This window comes from Squalius cephalus, assembly GCF_949319135.1.
Source record: "Squalius cephalus genome assembly, chromosome: 11".
Lineage (NCBI taxonomy): Eukaryota > Metazoa > Chordata > Actinopteri > Cypriniformes > Leuciscidae > Squalius > Squalius cephalus.
In genome coordinates, this window is record NC_137132.1 from 26,105,248 (window position 1) to 26,127,610 (window position 22,363).

The 22,363-nt window shown below is 36.4% G+C and overlaps 1 protein-coding gene and 1 long non-coding RNA gene across 3 annotated transcripts; both read right to left on the reverse strand.

The window, feature by feature from the left end:
• Positions 1-7: 7 nt before the first annotated feature.
• LOC307167344 (TBC1 domain family member 15) lies at positions 8-13,873 on the reverse strand. 2 transcript variants are annotated; one of them, XM_079886376.1, is made up of 10 exons: positions 13,431-13,873; positions 9,872-10,057; positions 9,431-9,549; positions 9,159-9,262; positions 7,496-7,563; positions 5,819-5,965; positions 5,604-5,694; positions 5,372-5,520; positions 2,628-2,769; positions 8-2,302 (listed from the first exon to the last, which is right to left on the reverse strand). In XM_079886376.1, the coding sequence occupies exons 1-10, from the start codon at positions 13,675-13,677 to the stop codon at positions 2,287-2,289; spliced, it is 1,269 nt and encodes a 422-aa protein (XP_079742502.1). In that variant the 5' UTR covers positions 13,678-13,873; the 3' UTR covers positions 8-2,286. The 2 variants fall into 2 exon arrangements, with proteins under 2 accessions (XP_079742502.1, XP_079742501.1); XM_079886375.1 differs by having other exon boundaries at positions 8-2,309.
• A 1,274-nt stretch (positions 13,874-15,147) lies between these two features.
• Positions 15,148-20,003, reverse strand: LOC307167367. The gene is made up of 4 exons (XR_013822763.1): positions 19,897-20,003; positions 19,512-19,572; positions 16,615-17,007; positions 15,148-16,521 (listed from the first exon to the last, which is right to left on the reverse strand). It is a non-coding gene; the product is annotated as an uncharacterized lncRNA (long non-coding RNA).
• Between the last annotated feature and the right edge of the window lie 2,360 nt (positions 20,004-22,363).

Sequence of the window (22,363 nt, forward strand, 5' to 3'; positions counted from 1 at the left end):
GTGCAGTGTCCTCACCTTTTTTATTTAGCAGATTTAAGCACTTTGAGATCTTTTTGTGGTGCTTTTTTGCCTCAAATGCCCAGTTGTGCTGTAGCATGCGAGATAAACACATGCTCTTACAAGATAAGTTCATCAGACAGTGTCAACCGAAACACTCACGAATAAGACTTTCTTGTAGAGATACGTCTGCTAAAAACAAAGTTAATCCAAAACAATGTATGTGCATATAACACTGTATGCAAATGTGATATTTCCCACTAATAGCATTCAAAATATTTAACAATGAATGATTTTATGAGCGGTTTTGAATTATATTTCATTTTGTATGAGGTTGGCCATTTTTTTTTCAACCTTGTTACCATCTGTAAATAGTTGAAAACCTCAATTTGTAAGATTAAATAATAAAAACATATCAAAATTTATTTCAAATATTGGGCAAAGGGGTTGCAAATTTAGCCAAAATTAATATACTGTATATCATACAGTTTTGCAGAGTCTCTAAGAAAAATTCTCAAAGAAATATTTTTCTTTAATTAATGGGAAATGTAAAATATTTGGATACACTTTATTTCTCAGTTTTTCTTGGTGTTACCAAATACTTCACATTCCTCATTAATGAAAGGAAAAATTCTCAAAGAAATATTTTCTTAAAATAACTTTGGTAAAAGGGTCAGCTTGCTGAATACGGTCAAAACTACAATATTTGTAAATTAAAAAATCGAGACCATGTACTTGTCTTCCCATCATGCTTTAGAAAAAGTCAGTCTGTGTGTCAGAATTTTAAGGAATGTTATGCATTTTGTAATAAATTATGTGGTAACATTGTTGCACTAATATTATGATTTTTGGTGCGTACCCTATTCAAGGAAATTACCATGTATCATACATCAGCTTTAACAGTAAAACTAATTAGAGAAATAAACATTATTTCTAGAAAGAAATAAGTCATATTCAAATCTCAATACTTTATTTCCCAAGAATATTTAATGGCTAGCACGCATGAGTCTATTCTGTATGAAGTGACTCACTAAAAACTGACAGCTTAAATGTCACATAGTATTCTTAAAATAAAACACTCACTCTCAGTATCTCTCTCTCTCTCGCACACATACACACACACAAATCCATGAACGACACTTTTGACTGAAAATACACAGCTACAGTAGATTCATTCATTCTGTTTAACATTGCAGTGTTTCTAAATTATTGCTACATTAATTAAAACATTAATCAACTGTGAAAACCTAAAAATATAATCCAAACATCAGTGGGCGGCATCAAAATTACAGCACCCGTTCCCCAAAAAATGTTGGTCATTCATTTAATTCTCTTAGAAAACAACTTTAACATCACTCCCTCACTGAATGTGTCATAGTGTGTCACTTCTTAATAAATAACCACCAAATGTTATGTGCAATATTCCATATCTCCAAGTGTCCACTCATATCTTGTGCATCTTAGATAATTAAACCAATGCAGTGTGGTCTCACGGTGAAGGGTGTCCTGGTTCAACGTGCTATTTCTGATCAGTACATACTTGAGCACTCTACGATTGGTAAGACAACACCACAGAGGGTCTTCTAGAGCTTCTCAGAACTGAGCCCGTGTTTCTATTATTATATTGTGCTGTAAAATACGCAAGAACTATTTTTCTAAGAGTTATTAACATTCACAGGTCGGGTCTCGCTTAGATCAGCAGTAAGGATTTCGGTTTTCTGTGTTTATCCAGCCATTGCGCACAATAAAATCCTGATCGAATTTTGATTTACTTTAACAGACGAAGCATCTCTGCAGTCAATACGTCTTCAATACTATCAAAAAACTGTTAAATTCACAAATGCTACTTATATTTTCAAGCATGGTCAGAGTAAAAGGTTAAATAAAAGTCTTATTTGATTATCTTAGAGTGGTTACATTAGTGTTTTGCTGTTCTCAATATTTCTGGCACCATAATAGAAGCCTTAAAAGTTCAAATACTGAAGGGACTGTTTGGAAGGAGTCCATCTTGCTCCGGTTCAAAACTCTGGTTAAAAGCAGCATCATTCTTTGGAATAAAATTCCCACTGGATTCCCAAAATCCCACTTTTTCCACTTGTGTTTGTCAACAAGATTGTTTCTTGAAAAATTCCATGCTGGCCTTTTGGTCTCAGGAAAAAAGGTTACGGAGTTGATATAAGAAATGGTCCTCTTTGCTCTTGCGTGTGCGATAGAGGCCATTCAAATAGTCCCAGGATGAGCGTTTGCAGTAGTTGTAAATATGTTCCTCAGCTTTTGTAAGGGTGCTGTTCAGGTCCAGCTTGCCCTGCAGACTGACCATGACAGCATGATTAGACTCGCAAGCTCCATGAATGGGAAAAAAATGCAATATACAGTGACCCCAAAACACATTTAGACACTTAAGTCACATTAAAAATGTATAAATCTCATTGCATTAGAAAAAGATATAGCAGTTTTTAACAAAACAGTGCACAAAAATGAATTATCTACATTTCTTGTCCTATTAAGACAAAAAGTATTTTTGACATAATACAATTTTCTAGACATCTTAAAGTGACATTTTAGGGCCACTATATGTTCATAAAGGTTTCAATGTGAAAGCACACACACACACACACACACACACACACCTGCTGGTGAACTGTATGAGCTGAACCTCGTTCCTGCAGCTGAGTAAAGTGTCTCTGTTCTCCAGCAAGATGGTGGCACACATGAAGAGTTCAAAGGTGAAATCTGTGTTAACGGCATGTAGCTCCGTCACAGGTTCCTCCTCTGGCGATCACAAAGTCATAAATCAAAATCATTTAGTAAGGCAATAAATGATGTAAATAAAGTCAAATTTATTTATAGCACATTTAAATACAGCAAATCTGAACAAAGTGCTGAGAAAAGTTAAATACAGCACAATGAAATACATTAGAAACAAAAACTAGAGTTTATCTGCTGTTTTTCTAATCAAGCATATATATATATATATATATATATATATATATATATATATATATATATATTATTTGTCAATTAAAGAAGTATTCCATGTTACAGTTTTTCTCCATTGGTTTGGCTAATTTCTTGAAACAGAAATTACATTCTCAAAACTCTAAGATCATTTGGCAAAACAGTCTTACAGTTCAGCACAACACTATAGCTCACTTGCAGAAGCTCATATCTCTACCAAAACTGTTCACTCATGCTTCAAAACTAAATTCCTTTCCCATATAAAGAGTCAGTGCCACGAAAATGGCAAAGATCATTCTCAATTGCTTTGGCTCATTTCTTGAAACAGACCGGACGTTCTCAACACTCTTGGTGCTTTTGCCAAAATAACGTGGATGGTTCGGCACAACACAATGGTTCACCTGCAAAAAGCTCATACCTCTCCCAAAACACTTCACTCATGAGTCAAAACTAAATTTCCTTCTCATTTAAACAGTCAGTGCCCCCAAAATGCTTCGTCCCTTTGGCATTGTGTAAGCACTGCAAGTCAAAATGTTTAGATGTTTTATCACTATGGCAGAGGACCATTGAAATATCCCTCATGTCCACCTTTCAGTCTTAGCCCAGTCCTTCATTGACAATGGTTACTGTACTGTTTTTTGTCTAGCTAACAGAATACAATTGTGTATAAAACTGAAAAAAAGAAATCGGATTTTAGGGTAAGAGTAGCCTCCAAGGTTTGACATCACACACTGCACTCATACTGCAAAGGAAATTGTAACCATTATCATTTACACACATAAAGTAACTTCCATATATCAGAGTAAAAAGAAAATGTATACAGCATTATAAACACACAAACAAAAAACAATGAAAATGATATGCAGCCTACAGTGCTGTAAATAAAGCTGGAGTTTCACAACTAACAGTTTTTCACTGGTCGCTGTCCTCACCCTCCCTCTCCTGGCCACCGTCCTCACCCTCCTGGCCATCCACACGCCGCTGTCTGTCTGGCCACAGATTCTCGTCCACATCACAGCGTATATTCTCCCTTGCGATGCAACGAGAGAAGAAACGGCGTGCACGTCGCAACCATCCCCTACACACTGATCTCCTGTAATATCCTCACACGCAGCATCCATTGCATGGAGCAGGGACCTCTGATCTTGAGCCCGATGCTCATACACTCTCCACCTCCAAGCGGAGAAATACTCCTCAATAGGATTGAGGAAAGGAGAGTAAGGTGGTAGGAACACCATGACCATCCTTGGATGAGTAGTGAACCAGGCCCTGATGAGCGGGCCACGGTGGAAATTCACACTGTCCCATACAATGACATATTGTGGTAGGTGAGGCCCTACGAGACCTCTCTCATTTTCAGGGATCAAATCAAAATGAAGGCGGTCCAAGAAGATGAGGAGCTTCTGTGTATTGTATGACTGGGGATGTGAACGGCCACGCCATTCTCAGATATGGCAGCACACATAGTTATATTGCCCCCCTCGCTGGCCTGGGACATCCACCATGGCCCGGTGGCCAATAATATTATATGGTATATATATATATATATATATATATATATATAGATGTACACACACACATATATGGTATTCATGGTATTATGTTCTTGACTAATTTTGACAATTGAACAGACTATTGTGCATGTGATGACTTATACAATGAAATGACGCTGTCACGTTTTGGAGCGAACAACCATTAGACAGAGAATCAACAATCAGTTTAGATCAACAAGATCTATTCACTTGGAAATTGTGCTAAATGTAGGCTACCTGTACTTAATCATTTGCAAAAATGTACTGAGACATTGAGACATGTACTTAGACATTTGCAATTTGATGAAATTAATGAGAAATTCAATTCTGTTGTGAACATTTGCCAAGTGGTTTGGAGGTTTGTCCATGTTGTTTTGAGAATGTCATTTCTGTTTCAAGAAATGAGCCAAACCAATGGATAAAAACTATAGAATAGAGACAAGGCAATTTAAATTGCCATTTTTGAAGGTAGATTAGTGCCATCTAGTGGGAGTAAAAAACGTATGTAATACCATGGTGCCACTAGATGCCTGTATTGTTCTATATAAAGTGGTGTATAAATTCTCTAGTGGTTTTTAGACATAAATACTTATTTTTATTAAGTTGTGGATTTGGATTTATACTTAGACATTCTCAAAGACTAAAGTGTGTATTTGAGTGTATGTCTGTTTTGTACTCTTGTGAAACCTCTTCCTTGCTGTTAGTTTTTTTTTTGTACTGCATTGTGGCTGAATTACTGATTTTATTTCACACATTTGCAAAAACTTGCTCTTGTAGTCGCAACGATTAATTGCATCCAAAATAAAAGTTTGTGTTTACATAATATATGTGCGTGTACTGTGTATAATTATTTTGTATATGTAAAATGTATATATGTATATTACCCAGGCTGTGTTTTCGCGCCAGTCTCTCCTGATATCGAACGCGATCCACCTGCTGTGAGATGAGCTCCAGGTGATCACAGCTGAGAATCTCAAACAGACGCAGAGCATCGCTGTGCTCAAACTCCCGCTGGAAACCCAACAGAAGCCACCTGAATGGAAGACAAAGATAACATGTACAAAGTGACAAGAAGGGAAGGAAAAAGAGAAAGCAAAAAAGAAAACCGACACACACCTGTGACAAAATGTGAGTCTTTCCATGTTATCTGTGACCAGATGAGAGTGTAGTTGAGGATCCAGTTCTTTTAGTAAAGCAGCTTCCAATTCTGATAAACACAACAGCAGAAAAAGCATTTGACCATTATTACCATTCAATCCAGTAAGAAATCATGGGCCGTTATTTTTGCTAAAAACAGATCTAAACGGTTTGGAAAAACCAAGGAAACCCACCCATTTTGCGATACAGTCCATCAGCACGGAAGTCTTTGGAAAACTTCTCCATGTAGCAGGAGAAGCTCCAGTAAGTGTCCACTTCTGAGTCGAGAACCTCCAGAAAGCGACTGCACAGGTCATTCATACCCTGAGCGTAACTTACTTCTGCAGAGACCAGATAAAGGGATAGTTCACCCAAAAAATGAAAATTCTGTCATCATTTACTCATCCTCAAGTTATTCCAAAACCTGTATGGATTTATTTCTGCTGTTGAACACAAAAGAAGATATTTTGAAGAAAGTTGGTTGAATGGGCCCCATTCACTTCAATAGTATTTTATTTACCATTCTATAGAAGTCATTGGGGTGCATCAACTGTTTGCTTAACCATATTCTTCAAAATATCTTCTTTTGTGTTCAGCAGAATAAAGAAACTCATACAGGTTTGAAACAACATGAGGGTGAGTAAATGATGACTCAGGCCCTGTCCCAAATGGCACACTTCATGTGCACTTTCGGTCTTGTGGACTTACAATGGCTGCCGCGTGCGCGTGTCCGTTAAGTCCATGAGACCGAAGTGTGTCATTTTTAGATCTCAGAAGGGTGCTCACGAGCACCCCCATGTGGTCGATTTGCGCCCTTGATGCGCACTTTTGCCGAGCCCGCGCTGATGCGGACTCCGCAGCAGACTTCTTCCCGACAGTCAAAGCGGCATTACGTCACGAAAGTGCGGACTCAGAGGAAGACCGCGAGTGCTTAGGGTTCCATTTGGGACAGGGCAAGAACTGAACTGACACTTTAAGTTAGAAACACTGTACTTCAACATTTAACCACTAGATGCCGCCCTTCATCAGCAAACAAAGATCAGATCACAAACACCCAAATAAAATAGAAATAAAAGAGTAACTGGGATTTTTTTTTTTTCAGGGCTCTTTGATGAAATTATATATATATATATATATATATATACAGTACAGGCCAAAAGTTTGGACACATTACTATTTTTAATGTTTTTGAAAGAAGTTTCTTCTGCTCATCAAGCCTGCATTTATTTGATCAAAAATACAGAAAAAAATGTAATATTGTGATATATTATTACAATTTAAAATAATTGGTTTTCAATTTATTATACTTCAAATTATCATTTATTTCGGTGATGCAAAGCTGAATTTTCAGGATTTTCATTCATTTTTTACAGTCTATGGTTTCACCATCAGTGTGCAATGCGCGTGACATGTAGGCTACGTTCTTTAATAAATAAACTGCAAGTGTCTTGCGGAAGAACATTGTACCCGGAGCTACTTCTCTCCGTTAATGTCTATGGCGAGCCGCGAGTCACGCAGGCACTGGGCAACTCCGCAGCCGAGCCGACCCCGGGATAAAATATTCAGAATATAAACACTTATTATAGGCGTACCGTAGTGATTCAGGATAAGTCAAAAACACGGTTTGGAAAATGGATTCATGATGTACTGATACAACGGCGTTCTGTTGCGCATGCGTGAATTTAACTGAGTTGTACATGACCATGCACTCGCACAAATGCGACCACATAAAATTTTAACTCGCACATTCTCAAAAAATGGTCGCATATTTTGGTCGCAGTCTGGAACCCTGTCTTTACTGTCACATTAGAACAATTATAAAGTGTTCATTTCTTTTAAAAAGACTCAAAGGTGTATTTACAAGCACATACCTGGGTGAAAAGCAGCATATGTGATTAGGATATCTCTTAACACAAGCAGGTTACCCAAACCTTCATTTCTGTGAAGAAACACAAGAGATTAGGGGCTCTTTATTCTTCAAAAGACTGATTTAATTAAGCGATTATAAAAAATAATATAAAAATACAGTGCATAAAATCATTTTGTGTGCTGTACATTAAAATTTTGTTATCTGCAAAAAAAAAACAAAAAAAAAACTTAGTGCTATAAAGAAAGTTTGATGTTGCTGCTGCAAAATAGGCTAATTTTATATTAGTTTATATTATTATCATTTCTTCGATCAAGTTAGAGTACCATTCCTTTATTAAAAAAGGTTTACAATGTGTAATACATCATGAATTATACTTAAAAGCAAAATGCATATGCTAAAAGTCAGTTAAAAGTCAGTCAATTTTTGCTAATATACCATTTAATGTCTATTTTGTATTAGTAATTATTGTGTATGCTTGCCTATATTTGCAATTTGTTATATATTGTAATTATTAAATGGCTGTTTAGAAGCCAACACTGTCTTTGTGAAAGAGCTACAGATTTCTGCTTTAATTGTAGATTTTGTATGTACTTTGATATTAAATTCTCCTTTCAAAGTGAGTTAAAATGACCATACTCAAAACTAGTTACTGTTTAACCGCAGTAAAACGGTGTGCCAGACTCCCGAGTGTTATTTGCATTGAGCTCCAAGGTTGTTTGATAAACTGGTGTGGCAATGGCATGTTTGCTTTGCGCTGGGAACTCACATTAGTGATGCAAATTGAGCCGTAAATTTCACAACTCTGTGTGTGTGGTGTGTGTAAACAAACATGAGAAAGGAATTATTGACTTTATTTGGCAGAAATGTGTTGCCATGCAAAACACATGCAATTATGGTTCTTTAAAAAAAAACAATTTTGGTGTAAATTAAACACTAAAATAGAGTTTAAAAAAAAACAATCATCAAGTCATTAAGATGGATAGACTTGCAGATTTATGTAGATCAAGATGTATTTTGATACATCTTCTATAGAAGAATCAAACATGGAAATCTGAACAAGGAAGTCTTTGCTATAAGGAAATGAACAGATGTAATAATAATGTCTTTGATAATGAGCACCATAAAGCCATAACAATATGTGAACAATAAGACCCAACAAAGTAATAGAATCATATTTATAACTTCCAGATCAAAACTCTCAAAACTTAAAAGGATTGTATGGCAGCTTGTTTCTGCCATGGAACAAAAAATGAAAAAGGTAATTGCAACTTTTTTATCTCACAATTCTGACTTTTTTTCTCTTGCAACTGCGAGTTTATCTTTCAAAATTATGAGAATAAAAGCTGGAATTGCAAAAAAAAAAAAAGTCAATATTGCAATATTGAGTTCACAATATATATTTTTTCTTGCAACGGGGAGTTTATATCACAATTCTGAGAAACAAAAATCAGAATTAGATGTTATAAACACAGAATTGTGAGAAATAAAGTCAGAATTGCGAGTTTGTGTCTCTGATTTTTCTTCTCGGAATTGTGAGGTATAAACTTGCAATTGTGAGGAAAAACAGTCAAAAATGTGAGATAAAAAGTTGCAATTAGCAAATGCTTCGACCAGCATTTTCTTTATTTAGCATATTAAACTGTACAAATGAAACAAGCTCTCACCGGTAGTAAGGAAGATCTCGGTCGGTTCGAGGAACATCTTTGTCAATGATGCGAATGGCCTCCTGTAGCTCTTCCAGGTCAAAGGTTACCCGTTCAAATAGCACCTGCACATTAAAGTCAGTATGAAATCAAAACTGACGCTGACCTGACATACTGTACATTCTTATTACAAAATTGTTTATTTATTGTTAATGTTTTTTTTTTTTTTTTATTCAAATACAATACATTTTTATATCACCAAGCCCATTTTTTTTTTTTTTTTTTAGTTTTACCTGAGCCTGAAGTTGCAAAAAGGACAACTTTTCTTGGGCCTCTTCTGACTGATATTGCTGCTGATTCTGCTCTCCGTCCTGCCTCTGGTCAAAAAACTTCACTGCTGTCAACAGTTCAGCTGAAAAACGATTTATTTATTATTAGTTGGGGTTTAACATCACCACAACTTGTCAGTTCTGAATATATATATATATATATATATATATATATATATATATATATATAAGTTTAATTTAATTTTAATTAATTAATTTATATATATATATATATAAATTAAAATTAATTAATTAAAATTAAATTAAACTTATATATATTAGAGGTTTATATATATTAGAGGTTTTCAATATCAAGACTGAACATTTTATTGCAGTCACTAAGGGTTAATAAGGGCAAACCGTTCCATTTTAAAAGTGTTTGTTCTACCCTGGAATATGATTTACCATCAGTGCCATTAAGACGCAGGCGAACGGCTCCAGGAAGCAGGTGTTGCCACTTCCTTTTCATGACATGATAGCGCACCGCCATCTGCTCCAGCAGCAGGTGGCGCTCTAGAGCCGTAGAGCTGCAGGGGTACATCCCAAACAGAAAACGCCATACCTGACCCCGTTCGTCAGGGGACACGCCACCTGAATCGCACAAACAGAACACAAGATAGACATTTGAAGATGATTAGCTGGTATAATAAGAACACAACGCTCGGGATATTCGCTATTTCACAACGTCAGTTGATCATATTTTGGGCTCTGTGGCATCTAAAATACTGAAAACCCCTGAACTAACTGATAACTTGCTTATTAAGGAGTATCAGTTGATATTGTCAGTGTCCTTGCACACAATTGATTGGAAAGACAATGCATCAGTTTTAACAAATAAACAGTTTAAACAAATGTATTGACCAAACAAACAGAGCATCATCACTGTTAAGATACCAACATTTAATTGCCTCACTTTAAAGAAATGTCAAGCCTAAGCATTCATATTGTATTAGCATTAGCAATTCTGCATTTCACAATGAGCTCACCCAGTCTGGGCAGAGAGAGTTTGAGGCTCCACACAGAACAAAAACAACCTCTAATCCCCTTCTTACAGAGCTGATTATGTAATTCATTCGCTTTGCATAGATTCTCATTTCATTGAATAGGAGGAATGTGTTTTGGAGATGAGAGGCGTTCACAGGCACGGCAGAAGTTACACTGAAGGACAGTTAGTGAAACGCCAGTTCGGCTTTGAATCGTGACGTATGACTTTAAACGTTATGTGGTCATGTTTGCATCACACTCTCGTGCCACATTCATGTGTTGTAAGATGAGGGTGCGTTGTTGCTGAATATTAAGCTTCAAATGTGACTGGATCGCATGAACGCTAATAGGTGCAGATCTGAGTTACTTTACAGACACATTGAGTGGATTACGACAAACCATCAAGGAAAATCACATAACTTAAGAGTCTAGTTGGATCATTATTGCAGTGATTATTATGTTTCTAGCATGTTATATGTTTGGCAACAGTTCTTCTAATCCTAACTGATGGAGTGTGTAGCTTTATTATTTCTTAAACTACCACGTATGAAGACTCATCATGGCCATATTCCAGTATGATAATGTCAAGATTCATCAGGCTTAAGTTGTGAAAGAATGGTTGGGAGGAGCATGAAGAATCATTTTCACACATGAATCGGCACCTCTGATTTCAGACTTTAAATTCATTGAAAGTGAATTTGTGCTGGAGGAGACTTTACAGAGTGCTGGACTCTTGCATTGCCAATACAAGATCTTGACCAAAATTGATGCATGAGTCAAGCACTCTGTAAAGTCTCCTCCACCACATCTAATCTAACAAGCTGCTACATTTAAGACCTATATCAGGAGTTCAGGGTTAGTAGTTGCTCCATATGCTGACATGGCTAATTCGCAGATATCACACGATACTGGAGCATGTCTAATCATTTGAATTTAATGATAAAACTGATACTGATAACCCACAACTCTAAGGATTAGCCATGAAACAACCACTTGTGAGAGGTTTCTGTGAATTAAACTAGCAACCATGCTGTCTGTCGTCACATCTAAAGCATGACTAAAATGAATCTTATGATTGTAGTTCTACACAGCGCAGATTCTATAGCTCTCTGGATTACTATGAAACCATTCTTCATCTGTTTGTTTGGGAACATGTCACTTGACAAGCACTTGACAAGAAGAGGGCCTTTGGGTAGACCAGTGAGTCCAGACGGTCATCCAGCCCTTTTATAAAGTATGTTAAACTAAGACTTTTACATGTCAATTGCTTCTCTTTGAATGCAACAAAGATTAACTGATATAGATAACAGTGATTATATGACCTACATCAGCACATACAGAACACACTTGAATATAAAGGTGTAGGGATTTCCATTGACATCTGTTGTTTTTATAATGAACTAATTATATTTGTATCCCCTACACCTAACACTCACACAAACTTTTTTGCATTTTTACATTTTCATTAAGACTTTATTACATTTATGTATATTAAAGTCGGCATGAAACGGAAGTTGCGATAGTCTTTTCTTCCCTTTTGTGCCGTATATCCAAGTGAAACGGCTTCTCAAACAAGAAAAAAATGTAGAGCGGGATTTGATTTTGTCCATGGGGAATTAATTGGATGATTGTGGTCTGCTATTGGTCAATCTCATGTGAGTGACAGGTTGCCCCGCCCTCATGCCGCTAAACACATCATCAGAAAAGAGAAGGGATGTCGCTGCAAGAGGGAGGGGCAGTTATTTTGATTAAATATGAAGGAGACATCGCGCACATGAAGAAAAGTAATGATGTGCACATATAAATAATTTATAATAAACACTTAAATATTCTAACTTTTAAAAGAAAGAATGATAATAAAGTCACAAGTTACTCCTACAGGCATCAAACAAAACACAAATAAGATAAACGGAGCAATTCCAAGAGCGTCCTCACACCATCGGTGCTCGGGCCCTAATTAGATTACATTAAATGAAATTCCTATTTTTTCAGAATCTCAGGCAGTACTTCAGGAAATTGTTAATTCTAATAGAATTAACCAGTAGAACTGGATTAAAATTCTGAAATTTCATAGAATTCCTTTAATATTTTAACAAGAGTTTGTGCCACTGTAATTTATTAGCCTATATAAATAACCAACCAATACATAGTAAATCTGACAAAAAATGTAGTAGAAATCTACAACTGATCTCAAAAACAGTGTAAAGTAAAATAAAGTGTAAAGTAACAAATATAAAGTAATAAAAAGTATATAAAAGGCAAAAAAAAAAAAAAGCATGGGTTTGTGTTGAGCAAATGTATCAGTGCTGGGTGTAATGCATTAATAAGTAATTATTTACTGTAATTTAATAACTTTTCCCTTGAAAAAGTAAAGTTAGGGATTACTCTTAATTTGGCTAATTGTATTAAATACTGTGTAGACTATAGAACAACGTATATTTTTAATGTAACCTTCTCCTTTTAAACACTTTGGTCAGTTCAGGAACAACTTATGCAACTCAATATTATTTATTTGAAAGAATAAAAGAGCAGTTTCATGACTATATCCTTGTATTGTTCAACTGGTCGGGGCTGATTTGGGATTTAGAAAGTAATTAGTAATGCAATACTTTTTAAAGTGAGTAATTAGTACAGTAATCTAATTACACAGTTTAAGATGTAAACTGATAATGAATTACTTTTTTTAGAGTAACTTACCCAACACTGGTGGCTATAGTCCTACTCACTATTTTATGCTATGTCCTTTTTTCATCCTTTATTGGTCAAGCAGAAATACACTAAAAATGTAGTGTTGCAATCCTCACACATGATATTTCAAGTGATAAAGTAAATGAAAGTTATCTACCAATATAAACAAGAGAACCTCCTGATCCAGTAACATTGTCATAATCAAATGATAATCCATACATTACAGAGACCTAGGTCTGTCACCTCAGGAGGCCTTTGGTCATGTTTCTAGTTATTAATTGCGATTATTTACCGTTTTTAAATATATGCATTCTGAGTCTGGATTCGTCCACTCGCCCCTCAGCGTCCATCACACCTGGCAGCGAGATGCGCGCGCAGGCAGACGCAGGTGAGGTCACAGGGGCGACGGACCGACAGATGTTGTTATTCCCTGTAGAAACGCTGCACTTCATTCCCTTAAACTTGCCAAAGCGTCCATTAATGTCCAGATGGTTTTTACCTTTCCCTTCTACATGTGATTCATCACACGATGCGATCATTGTGCTATATCCTTTTAAGTGTCTTTCTCTCAGGCATTAAAGTTGTCGCGATGTCACGAGCTGATAAATTCAGTTGGTAAAAAGTCTTCGGCGGTCTTTCTGAAAGTTCATTTTAGACGTACGAGAAAGTGTTTTGATAGTGAGCACACCCCTCATCCCTGTCATATGACCATCTCTCTCTCTCTCTCTCTCTCTCTCTCTCAGTTTGAAAGCCCTCGGAGCTGCAAGCGCTGAAGACATAAAGGTCAATGTTTCCCCCTTGTGGTGAGTGTCTTTTGCCCTTTCTTTATTTACAAGTTGTATATGTTATCATATTGTATCTGTATTATAGCTGCGTGCGCAACTTCCATTCCATTATATTCAAGAGACACAGAAAATATTATCATGCTTTATTTGATATTCTAAATTCAGTCATAAATAATAATCCATCAAATAAAATCAGGTTATGATACTGTTTGAGTAGTTATTTCAGATATCCATTGTTTCTGAACAGTAATTGGTGGGATTATCATCATCCTCCAACTGATGAAATAATGAGAACGAAGAATCTTTTATATGCTCATTTCCATTGATATTAATGTTTGCATACAGCTCAGCAAACAGGTTATGCAGATAATGGCTATGTCTGCAAATAATGGCACACAGTGTATCAGTGTGTATATATATATACAGTGAGGAAAATAAGTATTTGAACACCCTCCTATTTTGCAAGTTCTCCCACTTAGAAATCATGGAGGGGTCTGAAATTGTCATCGTAGGTGCATGTCCACTGTGAGAGACATAATCTAAAAAAAAAATCCAGAAATCACAATGTATGATTTTTTAACTATTTATTTGTATGATACAGTCATGCGCGTAATTTGCACGGGGGTTACGGGGGTCATGACCCCCTCAAAAATCAGATCCAGCTAATATAACCCCCCCAATATCATCACATCATTCAGATTAAAATAAATATGAAATATTCAGAATGAATACTTTTGTTCGTTTTCTTTATTAATTTCATTTGCCAGCAAGAAATATAGTATCATATTTTAAATAATCTGTAATGTACCCCCCGCCCACCGCACACTATTTTGCGCAGTCGCTGGGATGAATGGTTGGAGAAAGCTGACGGTGCATGCTAACGGATGGAAAGATGAAAAGGACACTGAAAGGCAGCCAGACAACGATTTTTCATTGTTGGTCGACACCAGCCAAAAAGAGGAAAAATCCTGACCAAACGGCGGTACCCCTATTGCTAAGTTAGCTGTTAAGTTAGCTCAGCGTTTCTTAAAGTGTGGGGCGCGGGCGCGGCCCACTGGTGGGGAATAGAGACATGACAAGTGAGGCGCGACAAACAGGTTTTGTGCCCATCTTTTTAATTCCTTTATTTATTGGCCATACACTCAAAACAAAACAAATATATATATATATATATAGTAGCCTACCAGTCAAAAGTTTGGAAACGTCACCATTTTTAATATTTTTGAAATAAGTCTCTTATGCTCATCAAGGCTGCATTTATTTGATAAAAATTACAGAAACAACCAGTAATACTGTGAAATATTATTACAATTTAAAATAATGTTGTTCTATTTTAATGTACTTTAAAATATAATTTATTCCTGTGACGCAAAGCTGAATTTTCAGCAGCATTACTCCAGTCTTTAGTGTCACATGATCCTTCAGAAGTCATTCTGATATCACACTGCTGATGTGTTTTTAATGTTGGAAACAGTTGTGCTGCTTAATATTTTTTTTTAATAAGCATATTTTTTTCAGGATTCTTCAATGAATAAAAAGTTAATAAAGAACAACATTTATTTAAGTTTAGGGTCAGTAATATTTTTCTTTCTGTTTTTGAAAGAAATTAATACTTTTTTTCAGCAAGGATGTGTTAAATTGATAAAAAGCTAGTAAAGATTTATTGTTAGAAAAGATTCCCATTTTGAATAAATGCTGTTCAATTGGTGACTCATCCACAATTGCTGATTTCAGTGATAATGCATTTTCATACACTAAAAAAAATGCTGGGTTGTTTCAACCCATGTTTGGGTCAAATATAGACAAACACAACTGTTGGATTTAAAAATGTAAATACAATATTTAAACCAACGGTTAGGTGTGTCCATATGTTTTTTAGAGTGATAATGTTGGACCACATGGGTTTCAGTATAAAACCTCAAACAAAGCTGGAACAAAAAGGGTATTTTATCTTGGAAAAAAATCATTTACTTTTGCCATCTCTGGTACAACCTAATGGAAAACATTTCTTGTGGAATGAATGTAGTGACTGTTGAACTCTGCATAACCCGGGCACACCAGCAGTAATGTTCCCAGTGCCCACACACTGATTCACATCTTCCATTGTTATTAATTTGAGAAACTGAAGTGTGTTTTCAGTATGATATAATATTTTTTTCATTGTTTTGTGCATTCTCACCAAAGCACTGTGCTGTACTTTACTTATCTGATTGCTCTACATTATTTCATTAGGTTATGTTCTTTTATAAACTACTGTTCAAAACTAGTCTACTGTTCACATTTGCTTGTGTTCTAGTCCTGTTAGTTGTGAGCACGCTTTTTCTTAGATTATTTAAAAAATTGTTAAAGATTTATATTTTCATTTGATTTTTTTCTCCTTAAATTATGCCAGTTTAAGCACTTTCAGCTACCATTGAATATTAAATATGCCATATGAATAAACATGCCTTGCATCGAGAAAACAAGAGGATTGGATTTAATGTGGAGAAAAAAGTGCAATGGAACTCATAAATATAAATACCACAAGTTTAGATAATAAAACAATTAAAACAAGAAAGGGGAAAATCAGGTCAACTCTGGATTCATCCTCAACTCCATCTGGTCAGAGAACAAGAGTGATAATGAGAAATTGTACCAAAACATAAAAGTTCCACAGCTATTTTACAAAGAGAAAATGATCCTCTTTCTTACCTGTAATATTGGAGGTACAAAGTGGGCTTCCCTGAGTCACATTTTCAGTCCTAAAATGTACAAAAAGTCGAGTCCCAGTCCCACAATGCTGCTCAAATGTGCCATTGATTTTGCAGATATAATTGCAGCTGAACATGCCGGTGTCGTTGAGCTCTAGTGAGGTCAGGGTAAAGCTTGAGCGTGAGTGGTTTGCTTTTTCAGAATGTCTCCCAGTAAACTGAGCAAGCTTGTTGATGTTCTCATGTTTCCCAACTCTTTCATAGTACCAGTTTACTAAACAGATGGCTTCCTGAATGTCCCCATGAGTGTGACAGTGTATGGTGATGTTTCCTCCGGGTGTGCTGTACACCTCACCTGGCCACTGCTTCACGCTGTTTTGTGTGTGAGCCTTTCCTGTGAAAAAGAACCAGAATGGAGAAACATCCAAAAGATATTTAAGATGTTTAATCTTGATGCCGCACTCTTCGAAAAAAGCTCATTGGGGTTCTATATAGATTACATTACGCATTTTAGGAAATATAATATAATATCGGATACATTTTTTTGTACTTTTGACCCAACTCATTTATCACATTGATTTCAAGTATTGGCCTATTGATATAAAAATGCAAGGAGAAAGAAAATGTATTCCACTCATTGTTATCAACAACGTGAAGTGCATTAAACATGTCTGGCTTTTTCAAATTGGAGTTTGTGTGGGAACATCAGGGGGTAAAATTGATGAAAAGCTGACAATCAATTAAAATATTTTAAAATAAAAACAATCAAAATAAAACATATCACACAAATCTGTATGCACTTACTAAAAATATACAGTGAGAAAAATAAGTATTTGAACACCCTGCTATTTTGCAAGTTCTCCCACTTAGAAATCATGGAGGGGTCTGAAATTGTCATCGTAGGTGCATGTCCACTGTGAGAGACATAATCTAAAAAAAAAAAATCCAGAAATCACAATGTATGATTTTTTAACTATTTATTTGTACGATACAGCTGCAAATAAGTATTTGAACACCTGAGAAAATCAATGTTAATATTTGGTACAGTAGCCTTTGTTTGCAATTACAGAGGTCAAACGTTTCCTGTAGTTTTTCACCAGGTTTGCACACACTGCAGGAGGGATTTTGGCCCACTCCTCTACACAGATCTTCTCTAGATCAGTCAGGTTTCTGGGCTGTCGCTGAGAAACACGGAGTTTGAGCTCCCTCCAAAGATTCTCTATTGGGTTTAGGTCTGGAGACTGGCTAGGCCACGCCAGAACCTTGATATGCTTCTTACAGAGCCACTCCTTGGTTATCCTGGCTGTGTGCTTCGGGTCATTGTCATGTTGGAAGACCCAGCCTCGACCCATCTTCAATGCTCTAACTGAGGGAAGGAGGTTGTTCCCCAAAATCTCGCAATACATGGCCCCGGTCTCCTTAATACAGTGCAGTCGCCCTGTCCCATGTGCAGAAAAACACCCCCAAAGCATGATGCTACCACCCCCATGCTTCACAGTAGGGATGGTGTTCTTGAGATGGTACTCATCATTCTTCTTCCTCCAAACACGTTTAGTGGAATTATGACCAAAACGTTCTATTTTGGTCTCATCTGACCACATGACTTTCTCCCATGACTCCTCTGGATCATCCAAATGGTCATTGGCAAACTTAAGACGGGCCTTGACATGTGCTGGTTTAAGCAGGGGAACCTTCCGTGCCATGCATGATTTCAAACCATGACGTCTTAGTGTATTACCAACAGTAACCTTGGAAACGGTGGTCCCAGCTCTTTTCAGGTCATTGACCAGCTCCTCCCGTGTAGTTCTGGGCTGATTTCTCACCTTTCTTAGGATCATTGAGACCCCACGAGGTGAGATCTTGCATGGAGCCCCAGTCCGAGGGAGATTGACAGTCATGTTTAGCTTCTTCCATTTTCTAATGATTGCTCCAACAGTGGACCTTTTTTCACCAAGCTGCTTGGCAATTTCCCAGTAGCCCTTTCCAGCCTTGTGGAGGTGTACAGTTTTGTTTCTAGTGTCTTTGGACAGCTCTTTGGTCTTGGCCATGTTAGTAGTTGGATTCTTACTGATTGTATGGGGTGGACAGGTGTCTTTATGCAGCTAACGACCTCAAACAGGTGCATCTAATTTAGGATAATAAATGGAGTGGAGGTGGACATTTTAAAGGCAGACTAACAGGTCTTTGAGGGTCAGAATTCTAGCTGATAGACAGGTGTTCAAATACTTATTTGCAGCTGTATCATACAAATAAATAGTTAAAAAATCATATATTGTGATTTCTGGATTTTTTTTTTTAGATTATGTCTCTCACAGTGGACATGCACCTACGATGACAATTTCAGACCCCTCCATGATTTCCAAGTGGGAGAACTTGCAAAATAGCAGGGTGTTCAAATACTTATTTTCCTCACTGTATATATTTGCTTGTTTATTCTGTGTGGCCTCTCAATTTTCCATGTAATAACTGCCTAGTGGTTGTTCTTGTGGGCGTAATTCCACAAAACATGAAGAATTTCCGAACATATATAAGCAATAGTTTTTTTTAGAAAGGACATTTTAAAAGAGAAAATTCTTAGAATTATGGAGAATCATTGAATTATGAATAATTTACTGTCATTTTGTGAATATTTAGTAATCATTAAAAAAGTAACTGTAGTCTGATTACAAGTATTTTAAAATGTAATATGATCTAATTACAAGTATTTAATTTTAGGAATCTGATTATGTAATCCAGATTATATATAATCAGTTACTACTCAGCTCTGTATTATATTTATATACTATTTTGAAATAATAGGATGCATTTTGATCCATGAATATATTTTAAGTTTAAAGCCATTAGTTGTAAATACAATAGAAACACAAAGACTAAAAAAAATAAGAGTAAGTGTGTTACCTGAGGGATATAAAGCAAAGAAGACAGCGGCAAAAACAACCTCATGGAATAACATCTCTGTCTGTAAATTTGAAAAACAATGATCTTATAACAGATTCAGTGCCATTTTCGGTTGCTTATTATATACAGCATGACTTATTTAGACCTATCAGAAAAACCTTGGCTCTCTTCTCTTCTTATTGATGGCTTTTAACGTTACATTAAGTAGGCTACACATAGTAAAACACATAATTTAATGTGAAGAACGTTTCCAAAGCACATTTACAACATCCTGACATATTGAAACATGAAAACATATGATCTGTCTTGTCATTTTGGGGTTACAGTCTCTGATAACATTTGAAATAAATGCCTAATTTGTTTAAGTCGATGCTGTCTGACTTACCTCTGAGCTTCTCACAAATCAGTGGCTTCCTACAATATTGTTGTTGCTATCAGAACCAGAATCTATTCGCATGTCAGTCAGTGAGGGGGCTTTCACGCATCTGTTACGGTCTCACTTCCTGTGTCTTATTAATATTCAGGAAGGATGAAGGTTAAATAACAAGTTAAAGACTTGAATTAGTTTACAGCTGTCATCCAATACTTTTCATGCAAAGTTTGTGTTTTGACCAAAGCAGTGTTTTGAAAAAATACATTGCATGTTTATGCTTTCAGATATAATCAAAAATTGGGGTCTTACTTTGTTTTTCTACACAGAGGGCTGTTAGGTGCTAACAGGAAATCTACGATGTGACAATGACATGCCTGTCCCACATGAAACAGTCAGACTACAGCTAAACTGGATGCACGCTCACGCTTTTCACAAGAAGTGCAATGAAAACCTGGGTAATACTTTACAATAATGTCTTTTGTTAAAGTTAGTTAATGCAATAACTAATATGAACAACATATTCTTGCAGCATTTCCTAAACTTTGTTAATCTTAGTTAATAAAAATGAGCATGTTCTTGTTCACAGTGCATTAATGTTAACCCTTGCATGAATGTCTCGCTAATCATTATTACACATTTGGATCTTTAGCGACTCGGATCTATATCTAACACAGATGGATCTCTACCTGTTGCGATAATATAAAACTCACCTGATATGTGGCATGGTGTGGTGTAGGCAGAAGAAGAGTCAAAAGTTCCAATGCAAACTTTTACTCACAATATAACTCAAACAGGTACATAAGACGGGCAGAAGGTAGCCTACACACTCTTAATACAACGGAGACTGAACAATGAACAAGTTAACACACAGGGCTTACATACATAAGCTGTGTCCCAATGTGAAGGCTGCAGACTTCAAGGATGCAGCCTATGCGTCCTTCGACCATGTAGCCTTCGTAGGATTTCCTAACTGTGCAACCAGGTGTTCCCGATCACCGCTACTGGCGCCAAGCAACGGTGCGAGAGGACTGCTGCCATCCTGATAATTCATTTGATATAATTGAGTAAACAGCTATGGAGCCAGAATTGGCTATTTATGTTTTATATTTTACTGGAGGACATGTTAAGGATGTTTCAGCCCCGGCGCTGCCAGGTCATGTATTTTCGGTTTAGCCCTGTTTGAATATAAAACCCAATTGAATATAAAAAAGTCCAGTATTTCTCCCGCTCGTCATCGGCAGCTGTCACAGTTGCCAGGCGACAAGAACAATCCTCCGTAAGCTAGACCGGTCCGAAAGCTTCAGATGCGCCCTTTGATATGGGACGCAGCTGTAGTTAGCAACAATTTGTCAATATTGTGACAATAAGCCTACATTTTGTTACTTTAATTTTCGGAACTGCATACTTCGTTAAGTATTCACGTACAAATGTGAAGTAACCTACTGAAGTACTTTTTTCCCGCACATCACAATATGATTTTACATTAAACTACACAAAAGTATTTAATGTAACAACCTTGAAAATATACATAAGTAAAATGCAACATAGCCTACGCAGTAATGCAGTAGTAGCCTAATATAAATGCAAAACCATCATAAAAACCCTGACAAGGAGTTTTTTCTCCTGCAGAATACATACCTTTAGTTTTACTCTTGATACTTTAAGTACATTAGAGTATGCAAGATAATTTTGCTTAACTAATGTTTTAGTAGTTTTTCCCCAATGCAGTAGTTATTAAAAGTACTTTTTTCAGAAAGCTGTCGATTGAATCAGCCGAGCAAACCTGTTGGTAGACAACTTAGTGGATAGTGGAAATATGCACTTAAACACTCTGGAGACCATCCCAGATGATGTCCCACCAGCAGAAGGCATTACCAGGGGTAGCCCATCCCGGTCCAGCAGCCCCACCAGGGTCTCCCTGCTCGGCTGAATAAGATTCTACATCATTTTTTTCTAATTTTATGTATTGTAAATTTAAATGTTTATGTTGATTTTGATATGTTTAACGTATGCTGTAAATAGTTGGAAAAAGTACTTTAATGTAGCCTATGGAACAAATGATTTTCATTTACCAATTTTATTTGAAAAAAAAAAAAGGTATAGAAGAATTTGTTTCATGTAGAAATTATGACTGCCATTACAAAAATAAACAATGTCCAGAACAATTCATTCTCTTTTATTTACACATTTAAAGTTGCATAAAAATAATGTACATAATTTTTCTTTTAAAAAATGAAAGTGAAAAAAGTTAAACAAGAATATGTAGAAAATATATATATTTTTCAATCATTCTCTCAAGAAGAGAAAACAGCCTGTCCAACCTCTCCCTACTCTCCTGTGCTCTCCTCGCCTCTGTCTCCCTCTCTAGTTGCATGTCTTCTCTGATCAAGTCCAAAAACTCGTCCTGTCTCGCTGCCTTCGTGCTGGTGCTGGTGGTGGTGCTCCTGCTGGTGCTGGTGCTGCTTGTGCTCCTGCTGGT

Excerpts from the sequence above, each read along its gene's own strand:
- LOC307167344 (XM_079886375.1), bottom strand. The coding sequence starts at position 13,677 with ATGATCGCATCGTGTGATGAATCACATGTAGAAGGGAAAGGTAAAAAC. Across the intron at positions 10,058-13,430 it reads AATGCATATATTTAAAAACG|GTGGCGTGTCCCCTGACGAA; the intron begins GTAAATAATCGC and ends TGTGCGATTCAG. Across the intron at positions 5,521-5,603 it reads AGACTCACATTTTGTCACAG|GTGGCTTCTGTTGGGTTTCC; the intron begins GTGTGTGTCGGT and ends TCTTCCATTCAG.